At 41.4% G+C, this 22,238-nt stretch overlaps 1 protein-coding gene across 3 annotated transcripts in view; it reads right to left on the bottom strand.

Annotated features, from left to right (window-relative positions):
- macrod2 (mono-ADP ribosylhydrolase 2) overlaps window positions 1–22,238 on the bottom strand; it is a 468,001-nt gene that overhangs the window by 6,514 nt on the left and 439,249 nt on the right. Inside the window, exons 12-15 of one of the 3 annotated variants that reach the window (XM_050070646.1) lie at window positions 21,800–21,838; window positions 21,334–21,378; window positions 18,601–18,747; window positions 17,121–17,189 (exon numbers count right to left, since the gene is read on the bottom strand). In XM_050070646.1, coding sequence (XP_049926603.1) covers window positions 17,121–17,189; window positions 18,601–18,747; window positions 21,334–21,378; window positions 21,800–21,838 — 300 coding nt within the window. The remainder of the gene's footprint in view (window positions 1–17,120; window positions 17,190–18,600; window positions 18,748–21,333; window positions 21,379–21,799; window positions 21,839–22,238) is intronic. The other 2 variants (XM_050070648.1, XM_050070649.1) reach the window with 2 other exon arrangements.

The raw sequence follows: 22,238 nt of genomic DNA, 5'->3' as shown, positions 1-22,238 counted from the left end.
CCCCTTTGCAACAACAATCATCCAAACAAAGCACATCATAAAAATAACCGCTCTCCCCAGGCAGTTCAGCGATGATGTAAACAAATACAACTGCTTAGGCGTGATAGAACGCGTGGAGTCCAAAGTGGTTCAGAGCTCTGTATGTACACTAACAAGTCTGTGGTCAAGGTAATTTAATTCCTCAAAGAAATGCAGGCTCCTTTGTTGTAATTGCAGGTTTGGATACATGTGTAGGACTGCAGAGGTTCTCAGCTGGATAATGCTACATTTGCTTTGCAGTTTGGACGTGTCGGCTGCCAAGTATGGAGAATATATATTACTCTGCTTCTTCTACATAGAACTGATTTAATCTGTTGCAACATTTTGGTACGAACTTTATCCTTACTGAGACTCCATGGGGACAAAGGGACTCTTGAAAAGCAGGAAGGATGAAGCAACCACAATCTCACCCTCATTTTTTATTTAACTTTTTGATCTGAGGCTTAGAACTCGCCAGGGGGGGAAATATATATATTTTTAAAGCAAAACTATTGAAAAAACATTTCAGATTATTGACAACTTGGATTTTTTTCCACGTAGTTTTAGCTCTGATCGGTAATTATACTTACTGAGCTAATTGAGAGTGAACCCCAACATCGATGACAGCTTGACATCTACCATACTTGCCTCAGTTGTGCACTGGAGTTTTCTGTGTTCTGTGATTATTTTTGAGGGCTGCAACTAACAACTATGTTGGTCATTGGTTTATCTGCCAATTATTACTTTAATTGATTATCAATTGGATAAAAGAGAAAAGTTTTATTATTTCCAGCATTTCATTAAAAAAACTAAACTTTTTTTCATCTTCTTGTGAGCTTGTGAGGCATTTTCCAAACAGCTTGCAAATTAAAATAAACAAATGTACGTTACACCAAAAGTAAGTGCAGATAAGGGCACTAAAAAAAAAAAGAAATTAAATAAATGGACACTAGGGATGCGGACATGCCCTAAGAATAAAAAGGAAATGTATCTAATATAAGGCCTAAATGATCAGATATTGCTACATTTTCTGTTGTGGAGAAATAAAGAATTCACTTCAGACTGTCTCTAATTGCATGAAATATTCCAAAAACTCCACAAGTGTCCAGTGTCACTCCTACCGAAGTATACACTGTGTCTGAACTGAATGCAATGCTGTGCTAGCGTCAGCGACAAAAATAGTTTTTCTTTTTGAATGTCCTAATAGGCTGCGAGCAATGCCACACAGCTCTTAGCTAAACTTTCGTCGGACGCAGTGTTTCTGTTTATTCATGTCGCTCGCTTTGAAAGTGCTGCAATGGACAAAGAATGACTGATTTGTGCAACTGAAAAAAGGAGTTATCTAAAAATACCTCCGCATTTCACTACAAAAACCTAAATAAGGTGGCAGCTGGCTAGAGGGAGCTCGCCAGAGAGCTGAAGGTTTCTGGTATTGACCATCGATAATGACAACCTACCTATGCTATTGAAAACTGTTTCAAAGGACATGAAGCTGTTTCTCACATTCATAATACCTCATGTCTGCATGTAATGCACGACTTGGTGAGAGCAGTGAAAACATCGGACCTATTTCAGCGCATATTTCAGCACCACGGACAGCAAGCAGACGTTTAATTATCATTATCATGGCATATAGGTCCACAGTAACTTATTATTATTATTATTATTATTATTATTATTATCATTATTATTATTATTGGGTCTTATAAGAGTGGGCTACAATGAGTACCGGGCCATCAAATCACGTGGCTGTCCGTCCGTCCGTCCGTCCGTAGCACGAGTCATGTGCACCACTTTATCACCGACCCGTGCGTAAAAACGCAAACAGTCCCTCAAGGAGGGACAGCCATGAGGCAATGAATGAGGAAATAATCGCCCGGGCGTTTAATCGGACCGGTGTTTAATACGCAAAATGGGGTCAAACCTCCAGCGGCTATTAGGTGCCCTGCGGCTATTTGCCACCAGGCGACTATTTGGAAATATACGGTAACTCACATAACTAAAAACGCGCGGAGGAGAGAAGTGGCGAACAATTTGATTCAATAACACTCGTATTCACTGATGAGTATGTTATTGACCTATTTAAGTGCAATACAATGAAAACAACCAGCCAGTGCGCCTCGAGTAATGACTACAGAACCTCTCTCTCTTTTTTTTCTCCCGATTCCAAGGTACGGCAGCTGCCATACCTCACCATACCCAAATGACGCCTATGCAACAGACTCACACCAAAACAGCCTTGGTTCTGTGGTTAAAACCATTAATAACCGTTAGGTAATGCTAGCCTTGTGATGCTACAGCCCTGTCACTGTGTGTATGTGTGTGTGTGTGTGTGTGTGTGTGTGTGGACTATCTCTCACCCAGCACAGAGCTCACACACAGTAGTCTGGAGTGTCTACACAGGGAGGCGGAGGGACTTTACTTTGGTGTCACTTATTTGTGTATAACCCGTTAACAAGCCTGTTTTGACAGATAATGTCGAAGCAGTTCATTTTAATTCTTTGGCAAAATGCTCAATACAAAACAAAGTGTGTTTGAGAGGTTTTTTTGACATCCTTTACTAGAAAAAATAAATTAACATTTGAAGAGTCAGAGCTGTTCTTTGTTTTTTGTTGTTTTAACAATAGTGGTGTCAGTTAGATCTGGTTAGGTCTGGGCTGTGGAATATTAAGTCATCCATATTTTCTCCCTGCATTTTAGCCTTTCTTACCCTGAAGTGTGCATAAACTACAGGTTATACACTTCTTTTTAAAATACAAATGTGAAATAATTAACAGTCTTAACAGTACCAGCGGTGCAAAGCAGTTAACTATTGGTATTGGCTGAAAAAAAAATTATTATCCATATTGTGCATCCCTAGTTATAACATAGAGCCCACTAATCAATGATGAAATTCAGTGCCATCTTCATTTATTATTGATTTTAATCAATTAGTTGTTGCAGCCCTTAAGCACACTCACTTTTGGTTTCAATCTCCTCTCCCCCTGAACATTTGTGTTTCTCTCCCTGCTGTTGTGGCAATGACACTGTGTTCCCAGGTATCAGCAGTTACTCTGAGCACAACGTTATCAATAACTGATAGAACTGGCCAAAACCCTAAGAACAATAACCAACCCTGAATTATCCTTTAATATATTCTGCTTCATTATTAATCAAAGGAGCAGAAATACCAACAGATTCCAATCATCACGGTAATGGCATAAATTGACAGGAAACATGTTCACACACGATGTACCACATATGTTCAAGAGTCAGGCGTATGGCGTCAAGTAATGTAATAAATTATGCATACATATGAAATGATATGGCCTGCATTCCACACGATCACGGTGCAGATATTAAAGCTGATGGCGGGACATGTGGAACGTGCCTGATGTTGCGACTCGTGTCGGAACACAGCCTCCATCATGTCTGCATTTTCATACGAGCTAGCATAGCATGCCTGTGTGAAGCAGCAGGAGCTCACTGAAGCACTGGCCTCATTCCAGATGCTTCTTTCTTCCTCTCTCTCAGGTAATAACAACACAGTCTGGGTACTAGGATAGCATCCTCTTCCTCTAATATCCAGCACTGATCAAGACAAAAGCATAAAGCTTAGAATTTCAATTGATTGTGGCCCCAGTCTCCCCTGGCTGCCTGAGGCTCGGAGGGAACAGCAACGCGGGTATGTCCTGCTCTCATTTAGGGGAGGATGTGAGTCTGCTGTGGTAAACACATAAACAAGATGGGGGTAGAGAGAAAAACGGGCCTCTGTCAAGGTTCTGGTGAAGGAGAGGCACAGTCCACAGAGGGCTGATAAGGAAAAGAGAAAAACAGTCGACCGAATTGACTCCCTCAGCAGGAAACTAGACAGCTTACACCAGTGGTTCTTAAAGCCGGGACCCTGAGGGGTCCTTGACAGTGTCTCCCACTCTCAGTTTTGGTATGTAAATTACCAGTACGCATGGTAACACAATTTGTATACTGCCTAGATTATTGTGGGTGTCTAGAGACAGAGGGCATAAAACACTCTAGCCATCTCACACACAACAGTTTATATATCTATGGCCCCTTGAAATACGTTTATATTTTTTCCCCAAATGCTGGGTTTTTCATTTTAAATTTTCAGAATTTTATATTTTAAGATTCAAGCACATTTTGTGACTGCTCATGTTGTTCATGGATAATTTCAATTCAATAAGAAAATGTTAGAAATTTAATGAATATCCAGGAATGTGATGTAACACAACATTGCACTATTTTTTTAATCAAAGCAAGTGCTTCAATACAGTCATAAAACAAAGTAAATTAAAGTGCTTCACATCTAAGCGTCACATTGCTCTGCTCTAAATGTAGCTGTTAGTGTTGAATTCCTCAGTTTTTGGATGACTCGTCTCAGAGGGCCTCTTCCACATGACTGCAGGGTCCAACAATTTTCTTTCAACAACCCAACATCAAAGAATAAAATAATTTTCCTCACAGTTTAGTGGAGAAGGAAGCAGGTAACATGTTTTACACTTCCTGCAAATAGAATCTAGCCTAATTAATCTCATTTGCATATACATGTATTTTTTATATGCTCTTTATTTCAAAAAGCGGACGTAGTCACACGAGCATCTTTGGCCGTATGGATGCATTTACCATAAAAGTCAGAATATGGGGGCACTCCAGTTTTAGCAGCAGCTGGTTTGACAATGGAGATGCTAGGAAACGACCTAGCTTCGCTGACCAAGGAAAAGTCTGCAGCCAGGCAGAGCACAGCAAACTCTACTTGTTTTTAAGAAACTTCTTTTGAGCACTGGCCTGATCAACTGGCTGATTGTATTTTACTGGCCCCGGTGTGTGTGTGTGTGGAGGAACTGAGCCCTGCCCTCGGTGAAACTCCAACACAGAGAGCAGAGGACAGGAGCAACATGTTTGTAAATGACACCAAAACATAGCAGCATAGGTTATTTTGCCGATGATGGTGGAGAAAACCCTGATTTTTTTACAGACTGCATCAGCATTTTGGCGAATTCCATTAAATTCCTTGTTTTACAGTTGATTCCATTTCTATTACCAAATTAGATACTATCTATGTTTTCCATATCACGGATATCACAGGGCCGTATATATCTCCTGGATTACACTTAAGCATGCATGAAATTTCTTCATGAAGACAGACATCTTCAGTGAGGGCGCCTGGTAATGAGGGTTTAAAAGGTACCTGATCTGCATTTTTCACACAGTATTGAATTATAATCTGTTATCGTGATGATGTGAAGTCTCATGACACATTCATTTACAAGCGAACAGAGGCCACGCAGGAGATTAAAAACATTGAAAACATTTGGTGAACTTTTACGTTCTTTAACTTTTCTTGTCACTTCAGCCTTTCAGAAGTTTAGTGAAAACATCCTGGAGAGAAAACCCATCAGAAGCTCAAGAGGGAGGATGAGCATACGTGTGTGTCGGTGTGTGTGCGCGCTCACATCTTCACACATCAGAGTGGGGAGAGGAAGGAAGAGAGTTGGGCATAAGTCACCCTCGTATGCAGACAAGCAGAAAATTACATCCCCCCACCTTCCATTCATTTATTAGACAAGAGGTAGTTAGCGTTTTGTTGGTCAGCATTGGCGTACTGCACCACTACATTCAAACATGATAGAAGTTGCATTTGCAACTAGATAGCAATGGCAAGTTAAGATTTAAAAGTATTGTGTTAATAAATGAAATACACATTTGAGTCGCTGTAGCTTCTGTGTCTGTTTTCTCATTATTTCTCTTCCTTGGAGAGCATTTGTCACGATCAGCAGCAGTTCTGCCTCCACACCACTTTTAATGTTCTTGTCATTCTAGCGCGGTCAGCCCACAGGGGAGGCAGTCCCTGTGGGTCACCCACATGGCAGCATGGGAAACCGTCTCTGCTTAATGTTCCAGACAGGAGCCTTGGGCAGAACAGGAGGTTCCTTTTGTCCCTCCGCCACAGGACATCTCACTGTCTTTTAATTCAAATCCTCTTTTCTTGAGCAGTGAAAGAATAAAAATCGATGGAGGTGTAGAAGTGTCTGCGCCCTACAGTGTCAGTTCCCCAGGAGAATTTCTTCTGTTCATTTGATCCCCAAACCGTGGCGTGGTGGGGTGGGCTGGTCTGCTGTGTCTGAACAGGTCCTGGAGCTTTGATCCCAGCCAGCTCACACAGGTGTCCAGCTGCCCCCAGTCAAACAATGAAAACGACCCATCACAATCTCAGTCTGGGAGCAGCTGACAACCATTATTCTTTAGTAATAGTTGCTCAATATCTTTTGCTTAACGAGCCACTGAAGTATTCCTAAAATTAAACGCACAACATCTGAAAAACATTAGACTGAATCTCTTTCACCGACTGCATCAAGTGTGTCTACTTTGCTTGATTTGATCAAGTATTTGGTAAAGGTCTTTGGTTTCTGCGGCTTTTATGAAACAGGCGAAGGGCTGCTCCTTCCTCAACAGCATTTCATCTTGAGAGAATAAAACAGAAAATGTCAAGGTCAATAGCAGCATCAATTGAGAAGCTCCATTGCTTTCAGGAGATGAGAGCAGAATTCATTTCAGCATGTAAACTGGGTGGTCTGTGTGGGACGTGGGCCTTGTCTGCATTGGGCCATGTATATTAAACAAGTATCAAAGAGCCCCTCATTGAACTTTGCATGGACTAATAGCTTTGGGGCTGATATGCCTTCTGCAAAGATAATTAAAGACATCTCTGTGCTCAAGCAAAACAGGAGCGGGTGGAACTCAACAAGTGCCCGACCAAAAGAACTAATGAGCTGGTAAATGTGGAAAGCAGCCCATTTTCATATGTTAATGTTAAGTTTGTAGTGCAGGCTTGTGGAAATAGCTTAGCTGCATGAGCTGCCACTCTCAAAACAGGAAAAAAAGGATTTTATGAAGAGGGGGGGTCAGTGTTTGATAGCTGGAGTTTTCTTTGCTATGAGATGGAACACTGTCTGACAATCTGAGCCAATTAAAGAGCACTGAGCTGTGACCTGCAGGCTAGGGAGACGAAAACAAGCCTGCTCAATAAACACTGCGTCCGCCCCTCTATACTGCTATCCTCCTGAAAAGCCAAGAGTCTTCATTAATATTCCGCCTTTCTTCTCCCTAAGAAAAGGCCGAGGGGTTGTGGACACTAAGTAGCATTGAGCTCCCCTGCGGGTTTGGGTAACCTTGCAGTGGTGGCTGTAGTGGGGCGGCTCCAAGTTGGGTCAGGGTCCCCTAAACAGGCTGAAAAGGCCCAAGCTCATTACACAGGCTTGGGCCATGCTTGACAAGATGAGAAAACACAGAGTACTCTGAATGACTGAAAAGAGAACAGGACACCATCTGCTTTGGGGTTGAGCTACAACTCAGAGAAAGTGAAGCTGATTAGAGGGCAGACAGAGATGGCAAGAGAAGAGACGGGGCACAGTTGATAACATATGTTGCAAAAAGCGATGGGAAAATGACCACTGGCAACCCATTGATAAGACAAAACAAGGGTGAAAAGAAACAGGAAAGTCAGTTAAAATGTTGCTCAATTGTTAATCTCTCTCTTTTTCTTTAGTCTTTTCTGTTCCCCACTTTGTCCAAGTTAGTGTGAGACAGTCACAGTGGTCTGTCACAAAACAAAAACGGAGATAAAACAGAGCGAGAACACTGAGATACCCTGAGATGAAAGGCGTAAGTGAATAACTGATTAAGTGAAGAAGTGAGAGAGGGAGACAAAACAAAAATAGACATGGAAGGGAAAAAATGCAAAAGAGGCCTCCCCCTGTGTGACCTACATACCTGCTAAACCTGCTGTCAGTGTTGGCCTGCTCCTCTCTCATCACTCGCTGAATTACTTTACATAATCTTTAGACTCTCCCTACACAGCTAGCGGGCCTGCTGCAGGAAGCTGCCCACCTCTGTCTTCACTACCTATTGTGGTTTACTATATCAAGGCACAGACAGACAGTCTTGCAGGGGACTGGTAAATCTGACTGAAGGCGATCTGGCTAACCCCTGCGATACATTAAAATGGGACACACCACAGCGGAGGGAGGTGTAGGAGCGGCAGGCCTGGATGTCTGTGTGCCATCCAGGACAAGGCTCAGGCCAGCTGACTGATTTGCAGTTATGAAATGATGCCTCTTCTGGGCAGCTCAAGGTTTTCCGCCGGAGATCATGGATCGGGCTGGTCGATATAATCAAAGTGCTCGTCTAGACTGCAACGAAAGCTGCGAGCCCTGGCAAAGCAGCTGTCTAACACTGAAAGGTCAGCAAGAGAGTAGCTTGATTGGTAGACCTCAATAGAAGCTCCAAGTATATGTGTCAGCAGCATAGTGAGAGACTGATAGAGACATTATCATAGCAAATGAAGACGTATTAGGTATTAGTATCATGACAGTTTTTTTTAACATGATTTTACTTCAATGCCGGTTGCTGTTTTTTCCCCCAATATTGTCCAATTTAGTGTTTTCTGTGATAAAATATTCTAATGTATCACTTTCTTATCATAACATGACCTAATTTATTGAACTGTATCATATCATAAGGGCTGCAATAGGGATGTCAACGGTTAATTGAGAATATTTTTGATCGGTTACACACGCTCAGCAGTTCGCTGCACTGCGGACCACCTGAGTCCGGTGGGAGCTAGCTAGCGGTTCCACAAATTCAGCTATAACCTCTAGTATTGCCGTCCTGACCGGTGTTGCTGTCTCCCCTGAGGTCGACCCCTTGAGTTAGGGGCTCAATTTTGGGCCACAAACACCCTTTAGCTCTGTTAATGATGTTATCACTCTGTTAGCACCGTTAGCAGTGTTGGCACAGCTAGTGGTGCTTACATAATTAACAACGTTAAAGGGGTTTTGTGGCTCAAAATAAAGCCACTTACTCACTGTAGATACTCGGGTGAGACCAAAGGGTGACCACCATTGCAGGAATGCCATTCTGCCACTGGGACGCCATTTCTAGTGGTAATAGCCAATGAGTAGCGCTGCTAGCTCCTACCTGACCCGATTGGCCAAGGCTAACCAGTGGAGACCGGAGGCTGGGCAGTGGGCACTATATTTCTGCATGTTAATTCAGCGAGCCGGCGGTCTAATGAAATAAAAGGCAGAGATTTACATCACAAAACATTAAAATTTCCCCACCTCTAAATGGATAGTGCTTCGAAATGTGGTGCTAAAGCTTACTGAAGTCAATAAGCGCCAGATTAAAAGAAGAGATCTCTTGTATGTCATATAATTTTGCCTTTTTTTTCTCAAAAATTAACTGGTTAGTTACCAGGAAATAGGTGTCAGATATTGAAAACAAATAATCAAAACTAACATCAATGGGCTGAATTTGCCCACTATTTCATTGATTAATTTAGTCCAACCAACAGTCGAAACCCCCCAGATATTCAGTTTACTATTATGTTAAGACAAAAAAGCAGCAAATTCCTAAATTTGAGAAGATGGAGCCATCCATTTCTCGGTCATTTTTTTTTTGCTTACAAAAAAAAACCTTCGCAAAAAAAGTTCATCAAAACAGTTGGCAGCTAGTTTTTGGTTGATCAACAAATCAGTTTATGGAGTAAATGTTGCAGCTGTGTTATGTTGTGTTGTATCTTGTTGCATCATACCCTCAGTGCCTTTTGGGTGAACTTGCAGAGATCAGAAAAAGGGGTCAATATCTGAAAATTCGAGTGAGTGACATTTGCAATCCAAAGACTAAAAACCCCGACTGTCATGCTTGAGTCTCAAAGACCATTGTTGTCAGTATCTCACTGCTCCCTTTTTCTAACTGAAGTAGCTACCATCAAATCTCTCTCACTGCCTCCAGGAGACAGGCAACCCATACAGAGATCACTCATCAGTCAGTGTCTTCGTGTGTATGCGTGTCTGTTTTTAAAGTATGTGTGTCTGACAGAGATTAAAATGTGTTCGGGACTTTTCAAACACACATTTGTTGCATCTCTGCTGGCTGACAAATTCTCACTCTGCTCAGAGTTGATTCATTTACCATTTCTGTGAAGCAAACAGAGGGATGGGGACAGGATAAGAGAGCTGATCAAAAGAGGAGCTTCAAAGGAGGACAGAAAAAGTGTGTCCCTTGTAGCTTGTTAGATGAGGCCCCATCTCTTTGAGGCAAGCTTCTGGGCCAGAGGTGACCAACATAATGGACATTGTGCACATTGTTGGTCTATTCTCCAGCTCCAGCCAAATGACCAGAGTGCTTTATAACTATCAATAAGACGACATTACAAGATGACACAGGGCACTGTGCTGAGGAATGATGGCAAAGAACCAAATTCAATCAGGGTCTTTTCACACCTTAAAGTCAGACCCAAGATGTGAACCAAGGTTTGCATTTTATGTTACATTGTATACATTTGATGCGCTTAGTTTTGGTTTCACATGGCAATTATGCAAGCACACAAAATAATTATACATGACATATATCCTGTTGTCATTATCTACGTAAGCTGTGCCTCACTGTACTTGACATTGACTGTTTTATACATGTGCTCTGCCATCCTCTTGTATCCCCTCATTCTCATCCTCTTAGAAAATAATTAAAAAGTGTCTGAGTTTTTATGAGTCTTTTCCAGCTGACTGTTTACAAAGTCATCTCCTCCTCTCCGAATGTGCTACAGCGGCTCATTTTGTTATGTTGTGTTGCTCATGGACTAACCAAAACCCACATTGTACATTTATTACCACTTGACAACTTTACTGTTAATTTCTCCCCCGCTCCAATCGCCAACACCTGTCTGCTCTGAGCATAGCCACCGTCACTCTCTCCGTCACTAAACCACACACACACACACACACACACACACACACAGAGCACACTGAGGCACTACTCTCATCATTTGACGACAGCCTGCCAAAACGTCCTGTAATTGGTCTGAAAGTCCAAACCATCCAAAAAATGTTTTCACACCAGAAAGAAACCAAACCATGGATGGTTCAGTTTGATCTGGACCAAGACAATCTCTTTTCACTGGAACAAGTTTCAGCTGTTTGGACTGAGGGAGGTTTCACACTTGTATTTTGGTTTGGATCAAACTGAAAAATCCAAAAGTCCGGACTTAACGAGGTGGGTGTGAAAGGACCCTCACACTCCAAGGGATTCTAAAAAGAAATTGGCTCAATTTGATATTCAGTGACCTAATATTAACAAAGCAAATCAAAACATGAGTCAAATTGAGTTCAAGAATGAGGCGCAAAGCCAAATGGAAGTCAACAATAAAATTTGCATTAGTACGGATAAAGATATGACTGTGGTCCTCACGGCACTCAAACACAATGTCTCAGCAGGCCTGTGATTGGTGTAGCTGCTGTTCCTGGACTTTCACAGTCAGTGTAAAAAGCTATAAAACACAAGCATAGCCTAATGTCTTCAACCAGTGGCAGCTTGCTCCCTGAGGAGCCACTCGGTGTTACAGTATACAATGTTATGCCAAAAGTTAATTGTGTGCTGACAACTCTTAGCCACAGGAAAGACCGCATTGCTCTCCAGAATTAGATTTACATCACCAGTATCCCATTGTTCACAAAAGGCGAAGACAAAGGGTCACAAAACAACCAATTAAGCAAAGCTTCAAATCCTTTTTGCTAAGACAAAGGAACATGAATGCAAAGCGCACTTCAGTAACAACAAATTCTGAGTGGAATATACCAATGAATTCTGGGATAAATTATTCAAGCTGTTAAAAAGAAGGAAAAGGGTCTTTTGATTTGCAGTGAATTACTAAGAAATCCCACTCTTTGTATTTGACGCTTTAAAATAAAAAGAGCGACCACACAGGGTCACTGTGCTGTGATAGCTTTGCGTGTACCCTGATATTGCCAATGGCAAGTCTGCTGGATTTCAGAAGAGCCATTTATGTCGGCTTGTTGTTATGTTACACTCAAGCTGTACCACCGAGGGAGTAAAATACATAGAAATCAATAACATCCCCCAAATAACATTCGCAAACAAGAGAATAACAACAATTCTCATAACAGTTGTTAGAGGGGGATTTGTTGCACCTCCATTTGGATGCTGTTTTTTTTTTTTTTTTTTTTTTTTTGGTAGTGTTTTTCGATTGTACAAGGGAGAGAGGTGGGTACATGATGTGCATGTTGTTTTTGGGCACCATATGGCACTTGTGGATGCAGCTGGGCTTTCTGCTCAGAGCTTCACATACAGTGAGCTGCGAGCGGTTGTGGCACAGTCACAGCGCTAAATAAAGCACTCACAGCCATCTATACTTAAAACACCCTGGCTACCATGGGGGGAAAAAACATTTGGAGAGAGAAAGTCATGAAATCAAGACAATAAAGAAACCATAAACAAGTGAAAACTTGGATAATGAGTGTGAACTAGAGTTTACTTGTGCTGCTGTGATGTTTTTTCCTTTAACAACACAACAGGTCTAAGGAGAGAAAAGGAAACAAAGAAAAATCAAGGGAGAGATGAGCAGTGGGAATGTCAGCTCCAACAGCCTCTGGGCTGATGTAATGGTGCCTCGTCTCTCTGCTGTGTTGAGACTGAGATTGTTGTGATGGCCTGCTGGGTCTGTCTGTCTCTCCATCCTCTTTCTCTCCATCTCCCCTGCAGGGTCCCTTTTTCCTGGCTTTAGTGTGCCATTACAGTTTGTACTCGCCTGTCTGCTCTGCACCCAGCCATGCTTAGGTAGAGACCACCCCTCTAAACTATTCTCTGTAGCATCCTTCCATAGTCAAGGAGCTGCTTTCATCCCGCAGTCGGCCTCTACCAGAGGCCAGCTTTATCAAAGGCTGAAAAATATAAAGAACATTCAGGCTCCCTCGATTGCAAGGTTGTCCGTGCTTTATATTCAAGGATATATTGAAGAGCAGAATTATAGGAACAGCACTGCCTTTTGGTCACATTTAAAAAGGCTGTGTAGATAATAGGCACGAACTAAACCAAGTGGCAGTGTAATAGGAGATACTGTCACAGAACAGTCTCACATGCCTTATTCAGGTTTGTGTTGGTGCACTGCATGACATGCAAATGCTTTACAGGCGAAATTTGCTCAAAGTTTGATTGTAAAGAAGGATGAGCCGCTGTTCGCTCGGTGGCACTGAATCTGCGCAGCCATTAAATCTTACCTTTGGAGCCAAGACGATAGCTATCGACTCCTGTAGGAGAATCACACATGCATGAAGGAAAAACAATTTCTGTTCACAACTCAGATTTATTTATTCCTTGCTTTAGGCAAAGACAGTCTTATTTTAATTTATGGATGCTACATGAGCTTACTGAAGCAGGTGCCCACTCTCACAAGTCACCAGAACAAGGCTTGCTGGAGAGATAGTTAAAAAAACACACAATAACAATACAGCTTCCATTTCCATTTTAAAGTATGTTATGAATATTCATAAATAAAGGCTGCTTGGATTCTGATTCAATTTAGGCAGCCTTTATAAAATCCCAGATATCAGACGGAGGATCTCATTGCCTGTGCAGGGAGATATCTAATACATATTGCGGAGCCTGCTTTAAAATACAAAAGCTCTCCTCTGCCTGTCTCCTTACATATCTCTCCTCCATGCAGATACTATAAAGCGATAAAATCCCCAGAATATCCACTGTTTGTTGCTTATAATGTTGCATTAAATTAAAGTCATCTGTAAAGCTAAGAACAACACAACTAAATACTTGAACAAAACCGCATATTTAGACCTGCTATGTAAACAACAGATGGCATCGTTTGGTTCTATGAACTGTTAAAACATCAGCAAATGACCTGTGCTGCAGTGTCCTACATCTCCATCTAATATAAGGGGGTGTGCTCAGACTAAATAGATTCTTACATTAACAAGTAATAATGCTGACGATAGTGAAAATGAATAAAACACCAAGCTTTGTATTATTTAGTGTGACTGAGCTGGGACTGAGATGCTTAGCTGTGATAAACACTTCCATATGTGCAATATTGAGCTATGTGAGAACAGCAGGCTGTCAACAAACATCGCCGACAACTGGGAGCACGTGGATTTAAATGTGCGGAGGCGAAAGATGGTATTTGAGAACACTGTAGCGACATGTCTGTCTATAACACATCCTACGGTGAAGGATCGCTAATATGTGGAGTGTGAACATCGTCATACAGGACGCTTTACCAATTAACAACATAATGAACGGGTCAAAGGAGTAGAAGCTATCAAGCTGGTAATTTTGAAATCAAATGCGTCCACAGCCACTGATGCAATATAGCTACAGTATTTTAGATACTATGAATCAGTGCACACAGCTGACCAAATAACCCAACAACAAAATTAGACAGAATTATTCTTACAACATTTACTTTAGGATCAAAGAGGCAGCACATTTCTTCTTTCTATATTTCTTGTCCTTGCTCTTGTGTCTAAGAGCATCAGATTTATCGCTCTTTTTGTCCACTATTAGCAATTTGGCAAAAGAAAGGGAAAAATAAATAATTCAGTATATCATATATTTATAATTAATGCAGACAGGTGTGTCCTTGTGGAGAAATTAAGCTCAGCAAATGCTCAAATTAGTTTGTTTGATTGGTTTGATTTTGCTAAAATGGATAAATTTGTTTAGGAAATGTACAAATTTGCCACAAACCTTGACAATTTTCCGTCTTGCCTGCAATCAAGGTAAGCTCTTTTGTCTGAACGCAACATCAGACAGCCAACAGCGTGTGTTAATACAAAACATATTATATCGCCATCCCTGAGTTATTGGTGCTCGCAAATTACCACTTGATTGTGAGTATAAGACTGTTGAAAACAGAAAATAAGGCACCAGGTAAGACCTCCACACTGACTCCTGATTAGGTGTATGCATATATGTGTAGCAACCTCACGTTCGTCTCTCCTCAAATTGTTTGATTCATTACTCATTCCTCCCATCATTATGAGGCATTTTATTACTCCTTTCAATGAAGCAGATTTAACCTCTATAGCCATGAGCAGGCAGCCTGATTACAGTTATTATTTTTAATAAAGGGTATTGGCTCGGGAATCATTTTGGTCTTGTCCTGTGAATAGCTGGTTACGCGTGGCTAAGCCGGGCTGTGTTGGCCTGCATGAGATTCAATATCCGAGACAGTTTGAGTCTGCACTCTGTCCAAGGCCCCACTCCTCTATACAAAATGCAATCTGCCTGCAATCAGGAATGACACCACTGTTTACTGCTTGACAGTGCCACCACACAGTACACGGCCCATGGTAACCCTAGACAGTGACAGACACTGGCGGGCTCAGGCAAGACACAATCAACAGGCTGGAGTGAAGCTTTCCAGTGATGGAAAGCCTGCAGTGTTTGTAGGACGCATTCCAATGGCTTTTCAGAGAGGATGGAGAAGGCTATCTCAGATAGATCTAACTGGAATGTTCACTCTCACCCTAAATTAATTGAATGTCAGTCAAAGAGAAAGTGAAATGGAGGTGAGGGAGTGACTCAGACCTTTGTGTTAGTGTAGTGGCGGGAGAGGGGTGGCTGGGGCTCACAAATCTAACCCTCAACTTCACCAGGAAAAAACCCTTAATCAGTGTCAATGTGAGCAAGAGAAAAATGGGGATAAATAAAGACGGATAATACCATGTGGTCAATGAATGAACATAAACGAGGGCTATGCAGAAAGAGAAGTTAGAGCTAAACAAAATGGCTGGCCTCATCATGGAGCTCAACTGGACTGGCTGAATGCAAATAAAGGCTAATATATGGCAACCTGATGAAAATTACCTAATTTAAAGTTTCCTGTCTTAAAACTTTGAATTTATTTCCTCTAAACACTGTCTTTTCTTTAGCCTGAATAATTCAATATTTGTATTATTGTCAACAAGACCAAAACCAGCGATGTGTAAGTCCGTCTCTCAATACTTTGTGACTTTCCTACCCTGTCTGTGCTGCTGAGCCTCCAGCCAGTTTGTTCTTACTGAAAGTGGCAGTGTTTTAAAAACAGGTCACAAATATACATAGTCTTGAAAAAGTATTAGAATTTCCTACAACAGTTGGGCACTTAAGTTTTCAGCAAATGTTACTCAAACAAGTGTAAATAGTGTATTTGTTGGCAACTATTTTCAGCCATGGTTTAATACACATTTGGTGCTCTAATGAGTAATACAACAGCAGGTTGGTGAAACGGACTCTTAAGGATGCATTCGTAAATCCAATCTGACACTCTGAGCGCTGTTGTTCGAAGAAACAGAGCGTTCTACTTATTCATGAATTAATGAACCTTTAAGTTAATCACACTTTCACTCGACATGGCCCTCTGCTGCTCCGTCCTCCCAGACAGAGTGTCCAGAGAACGCACTGCTGCTCTGGCAGTGTGGTGTTCGAGAGCTTCAAATTTAAGAATGGCCCAGTTTGTGCCAGAGTGCGCTCCGGCACTCAGAGTGAGTATTTCCGAATGCAGCCTATATAAACTGAAGGTACAGGTCGCCCTGTGCAGCAGTTTGGCTCATTTATGTGTTTAAATAGCAAACAATGGAGGTCTATGGTACAGAGGAATATGTTATATCAGGCGTTGGATACTACATATTGTCATCTTTAAGTTACACCTTATATTTTGAAATTCTCATGGCATGTCTGTGTCAGCATTTCAATCTGATTGCACCTCCTGCTGAAACATTTAAACAGTGTTGGCGACCTAACACCAGGCAGATAATGGGAAGCATCATATTGTTGTTAAGAGATTCAGTGTAGTATTGTACCATGATGAAACACACATTTTTCAAGTGTTGACATTAAATAATATTGAACACTGCCTGCTTTATTCTGCCCAGAAAAGAACAATGCCTTACAATATAATAGTCAGTCTTAATTTTTTTTATCTACTATGATTGACTGTTCTCAGCACCTCTGTTGTGGCTTCCAGAGATGTGTTATACCCCCTGAGGTCCCCTGCAATGCCTTGAACTTCCCATACAAAGTGATGTAGCATGGGTGAAGTGGATCTTAGACAGACTGAGATTGATTTCAGGGGAAAACTACTTTGACAAACAGCAGACAACAAAAACAACGCTGACCATACTAATTCAATTCACAAGTATACAAATACACAAGGCTGACCGAGAAAATCGCATTGATAGAAAGTCAGTCAGCGAAGCTCTCAATCAGATCAAATCAAATCAGATCAAATCAAATCCAAGCAAATCAGATCTTACCTTCCATCTCCACAGTGGACTTTGCTGTGTCGTCGTCTTCTGCCTTTGCAGCAGGCTGCTCTTCGTCTGCTGGAAAAAGGAAGCAAACCTCTGATGTTTGTTGTGCTACACATTCACACGACATTAGTGTCTTTGCAAACAGGTGATTGCACCCCCCATGACCTGCTGTGTCTTCAGTGACGTTAACATGCAGAATATTCCGGTTTATACCCTTATTCTGAAAAACTCAATGTTCCTTCTAAGCTGTTTACATGGCTAATGGCAAAGAATATTCCACTAATGTTCCGTGTCCTAACATATCATCTATCATGTCAAAATATAGAAAAGTCAGAGCCGCTTGTGCCATTTTGCTTCTTTGGATCAAAATAGGATTTTGTGAAAGTTTTCCCCTGGTGGCGGACTTGTTTGACCGTGAAAACACATTTCCCCCCTTTCATTCCTTAAGCCCCCTTCTTGAAAAGGTCGGTGTTGCGATATTTGCACATATCCAAAAAACATGTTGACAGCAAACTTAATGTTTAGGCGTGTTTCTTCCAAGCAGAAATGTGGACTTTTTTTGGGCATGCATTGCTACCCTACATCCTTGCAAACTGTTGACTAGTTGGCTTGTGTACAACACATCAATGACAACGAACAGAGCTGACTGTAAACAGACAAGAAGTTGACATGCATGTTCCGAATGCCCTGTATACATGTCCAAAGAATAGTCCTAAAGTTGCCAACGATATAGCACGTACGATAACCATGACCTGGATGACTGAGAATCTTCACTGACAATAGTCCTAAAACCTGAATGATACTGGCGTACCCCACATGTCTTGATTAGAAAATGCTTTATTCCAAAAAAGGCCTATTTGCAAATATTTGAAAGGAATATGCTGTTGCCACTACTTGTACCAAATATTGCCATATTTGGAATGATAGTTGTATGTTAGTGTGCATGTCAATATAGTCATTGAGATCAGCTTTATGTATACGTTAGTATGCTTAGTGTGTGCACTATGAGGCTCAAGTGATGGAATATTGTATGTAAAAGTGCACACACTCCGAGCCAATCCCTCCTCACTTGGTTCTGCTCATTCTGTGCAGAGAGATGAATTTGCATAGATTCAGACACTGACAGCAAGAAATAAAAAAATACCCTTATTGTGCATTTGTAGTGTTCCATCTCCCAACCGTGTAATTTTAGACTGCCACTAAACCAAAAAATGTAAACATCAATGTTTCCATTTTGTTATGATGTCATTATGTCAGCCATCAGGGTTTCACGCATTGAACTGACTTATTCATATCTAACTGCCTCAGTGCCCTGTGGATATTTTGCTACATGCAGTGATAAAATACAATTACTATCAGGAAATCAGACCATCACCTGAACCTTTTTCAATTTGGTATGAATATTTGTGACTGTCAACTCGTGTACCTCAAAGTGTTTGATGTACAAGAATAAAACCAAACACATATACCCCTGAGTACATACCTTTGTCCTCATCTTTATCGTTGTCAGTGCCTTTGTCTTCTTCTTTCTCTTCGTCATTGTCAAAGCCAACATCGTCATCTTTGTCTTGGTTTTCATTTTCATCTTTGTCCTTTTCTTGATTTGGCTCCTCGTTTCCTGAATTTTCATCTGGAGGCACACAAACATCGAAACATAAAATGAAGTACGTAACGTTTTGAAGGATTAATTCAGGCAAAGGGAATCAAAGCCTTCACAATTAAATCCTGTAACACATGGCAGAAAACAAGTACATACGTCATACTGTTGACAGAAATCTCTCAGAAACATTTTCACATCAACAGGTTGTTCTTTACCGCGGGGGGCTGACAGGAAAGAAGGGTAAACTGTCAGAAACTTTAAAAAGCCACAGTTTCTGAAGAAAAAGTGCTTGCTTTAGGCTGTACAAATTGTATTAAATGTAGATCTATAAAACCGATATTTCCTGTCCTTGATTATGATTGGCTGAGGCTTTCAAAGCCGTCATAAAACACTCTATAAACACACAGCTGCTACCGCACAACGTCAGTATTACTGCCCCAATTAGTCACCTGCTATCATATGTGATGCAGAGCTGAAGAGGACAACAGCCAACAACAGCTTAGTATGAATCATGTATCATTCAACAGGATGAGAACGGTCAAAGGTAGAAGTATGAACCGCTGTCATTCAATGTGTGTGGTCTCTGACTGGAGTATAGTCCTGAGAGCCTGGACCCTGGAACATCTTCCAATCCCAATCCCAGTCCTGCCTGAGACATGGAAAAGTCGGTAACAAGAGGGGAATGTGTGTGTAGACTTGTACTACGCATACTATGGATACAAAAGTCTTTTCACACTGTGACAATTATGAGACACGTCTCTAACGTGGGAACTGATGGTCCCCATTGGCGCCCCCAAAAATGGTTTATAGTGGCGGCCAAAAAAACACAAAGATGCCGGCAAGAGATCCTACAGTGAGGAAACCCACTGTTTCCAGTGACAGCTGTTGCTGCTGCGCAATCCACCGTCCCTTTATCTCCATCAGAATCGGACAAGCTACACCAACTATCTATGGTAAGTTGACAGTGTTACTTTATATAGCTTGATTAGCCGAAAGGACTGGTGCGCAGAAGAAAAAGTCTTGGCCCAGATATTCACTGGCTGCACCAGATCAGCCCACAATATTTGTCCTCACCCCTAGAAGCTTTATTGTCTCCTGCTGATAGCCAGTAAGTTCCAAGGTTGGTTATAATGTGACTTCAACATGACAAGGACTTTTTTTTGTAATAATGTTAGGTAAACTAGAGCTCATGCAGGTAAACTTCTTTGGCGCCATGTTGCCACAGCTTTTTAAAGCAGCCCTACACCGTCACTTTGTGTGTTGCTTGACAACCATTCTAGTAAATGTCACCAAAGGACTACACTACTTGGCGGAAGAATAATTATTCGTTAACAATAAATCATTGCATTTTTTGTTGCTGTGTGTTTATTTCATGAAACTTTGCCAGGTATATCTAGTAACTGTTTTATAAAAGCAATAAGCCGCAAGAGGCCGTGCTTTACGGTGATTTTAGAACAGCTAAGGGGCGTTGTTTGGCAGCTGATGTACAATAGTCCAGGATATAAAAACATGTAATGGTTGGTGTTATGAGGGTGTCACTTAGTGGTCGTGAGACTGCTGGTGTTTGCTAGGGTGGTGGTTTCTATCATTTGGAGGGAAAGTAGTGCTGAAATATGTACAAGATAATGAATAAAATGTGTGTAAATGGAATAATACAAAGCGAAATGTGAAGGAGCAGAATACTCACAGCAAATAAAAGTGCTAATAAAGGTCTGTGTGCAAAGGTTATATTTTACAAATTAACCACAACTACATTATTGAATAACATATCGATCTGTGGTCTCTGGTTTTCACCTGCAACACACACACACACACACACACACACACACACACACACACACACAAAGCAGAATTATGCAACTGCTGTATTTTTTGCTGAATTAGTCTGCAGGTGTTGTTTTAAATTGTATATCTTTGCTCCTCCTAGCTCCTACCTCTCTGTTTGTGTCTCATGAGAAAGTAATTACATATCTCAGGTTTTGGATAGCATCCCAGGGCTGCATTTGCTATAACTCTCTCATAGAATATCTACAAAATTCATGCTCAGAGAGGCTCTATCTGTCAAATCTTTGTCAATGGGATGGGATTTGAATAAAACAAAAACAGAGGAGAGGCGAGGCGCTGCTCACTGCCAGTATGCAAATGCAGAATCTTAATTATATACCAGCAGCACAGAGGATATTCGGAGAAAGAGAAATGGTTCTTGCTCAAAGTTAATGGTTGCCTCTCTGTAACACACACACACGCACACACTCTCAATTCACTTAAGGCCCTCGCTGTCAGCACAACAAAACATATCAGAGTTTCAGGGTCTGTTCATCCAGCCCGTACAGATGCATTCAGAGCTTTGTATACTAGTTATTCCTCCGCTGCTAACAAGACTGATCAGGTTAGATCTTAAATCAAACTCTGAGCTTAAGTGAAATCCAGAGCAATGAGCTGCATGTTGGTCAGCTCGCACAATTCCCATCTTTTCCAGAGATAAGAGTCAGATCGATGTGCAATCCGTCCCTCTCGGTGAGTGATGCATAGAGTGGTGGCAATCTGCACACTGACAATAACACGTAATCACACCCCTGGTCCATACAGGAGCCTTGGCTTGTAACTGTACTGTACCTGGGTTTTGACTCGCCATCTCCACGTCTTCATTTCCCGGAACATCTAGAGACAGAAGAGGAATTCAAAAGAGTGGAAAACATTTGAGCTCAGCGCTGTTGCCTGGAGTTGAATTGACTTGGCTTTCGATATCACCTCAAACAGCCTTTTCATTCCATCTCTTTGTGTAGCTTTTTCTTTGTACAGCAGTATGAGAGCAATGGAACCACAAAGACATGCATAAATTAAGTGACAAAAAAGAAGGGAAAAGAATGTCACTTCTAAAACCATACATAATTAAGGGATTTCTTTGTTCCGTGCTTCTGTGATAAGAGAGTTTTTTTTTTTGTTAGTGGTGGCACACAGGATGGAAAGACTGAATTGGAGCGACTCGAAAATTCAATTTTTGATGACAAATGACATCAAGAAGCACTGGTAGAGCCGAGGGGCTCAGAACATGTGTTAATGGTCCGTGGAGCTACATTACCATCGTCACCCTCTTCTTCGTCACCTATTTCCTCTTTACCTGAAAAAAGGAGGGAGAGGAATCATCAGCCAAACACTCACATGGAAATAATGCCAGTCGTTCAAATTTGAAAAGCAACGCCACCAGTCATACTGATGATCACAAACTGTTCATCTCTAGGCAAAGGATTCATCTTGTGAGAGCTGCCACCACATTTTAAAATGTTTACTTCCTGTCCCCTGTTACACTTGCCTCACATTCACAATGTGTTTTTTTTTACGTAGTGTATTCTATCCATGGTCTAAGGTACTGCTAGGGAAACCTACTACTGCACTCGCAAATAACAACTCCTTTTGTTTGAAGTACAACAATTACTTTATTAGCTTTACTTGTCTTACATTGCCAGCTTTGAACTTCAGTTGTTGAAGGGTTACAGAAGTATTACTGTTTTAATATAAAG

The sequence above is a fragment of the Epinephelus moara genome, chromosome 19 (genome assembly GCF_006386435.1).
Source record: "Epinephelus moara isolate mb chromosome 19, YSFRI_EMoa_1.0, whole genome shotgun sequence".
NCBI lineage: Eukaryota > Metazoa > Chordata > Actinopteri > Perciformes > Serranidae > Epinephelus > Epinephelus moara.
The sequence above is the reverse complement of the archived record's forward strand: the minus strand, read 5'-3'. Positions and strand labels throughout refer to the sequence as shown.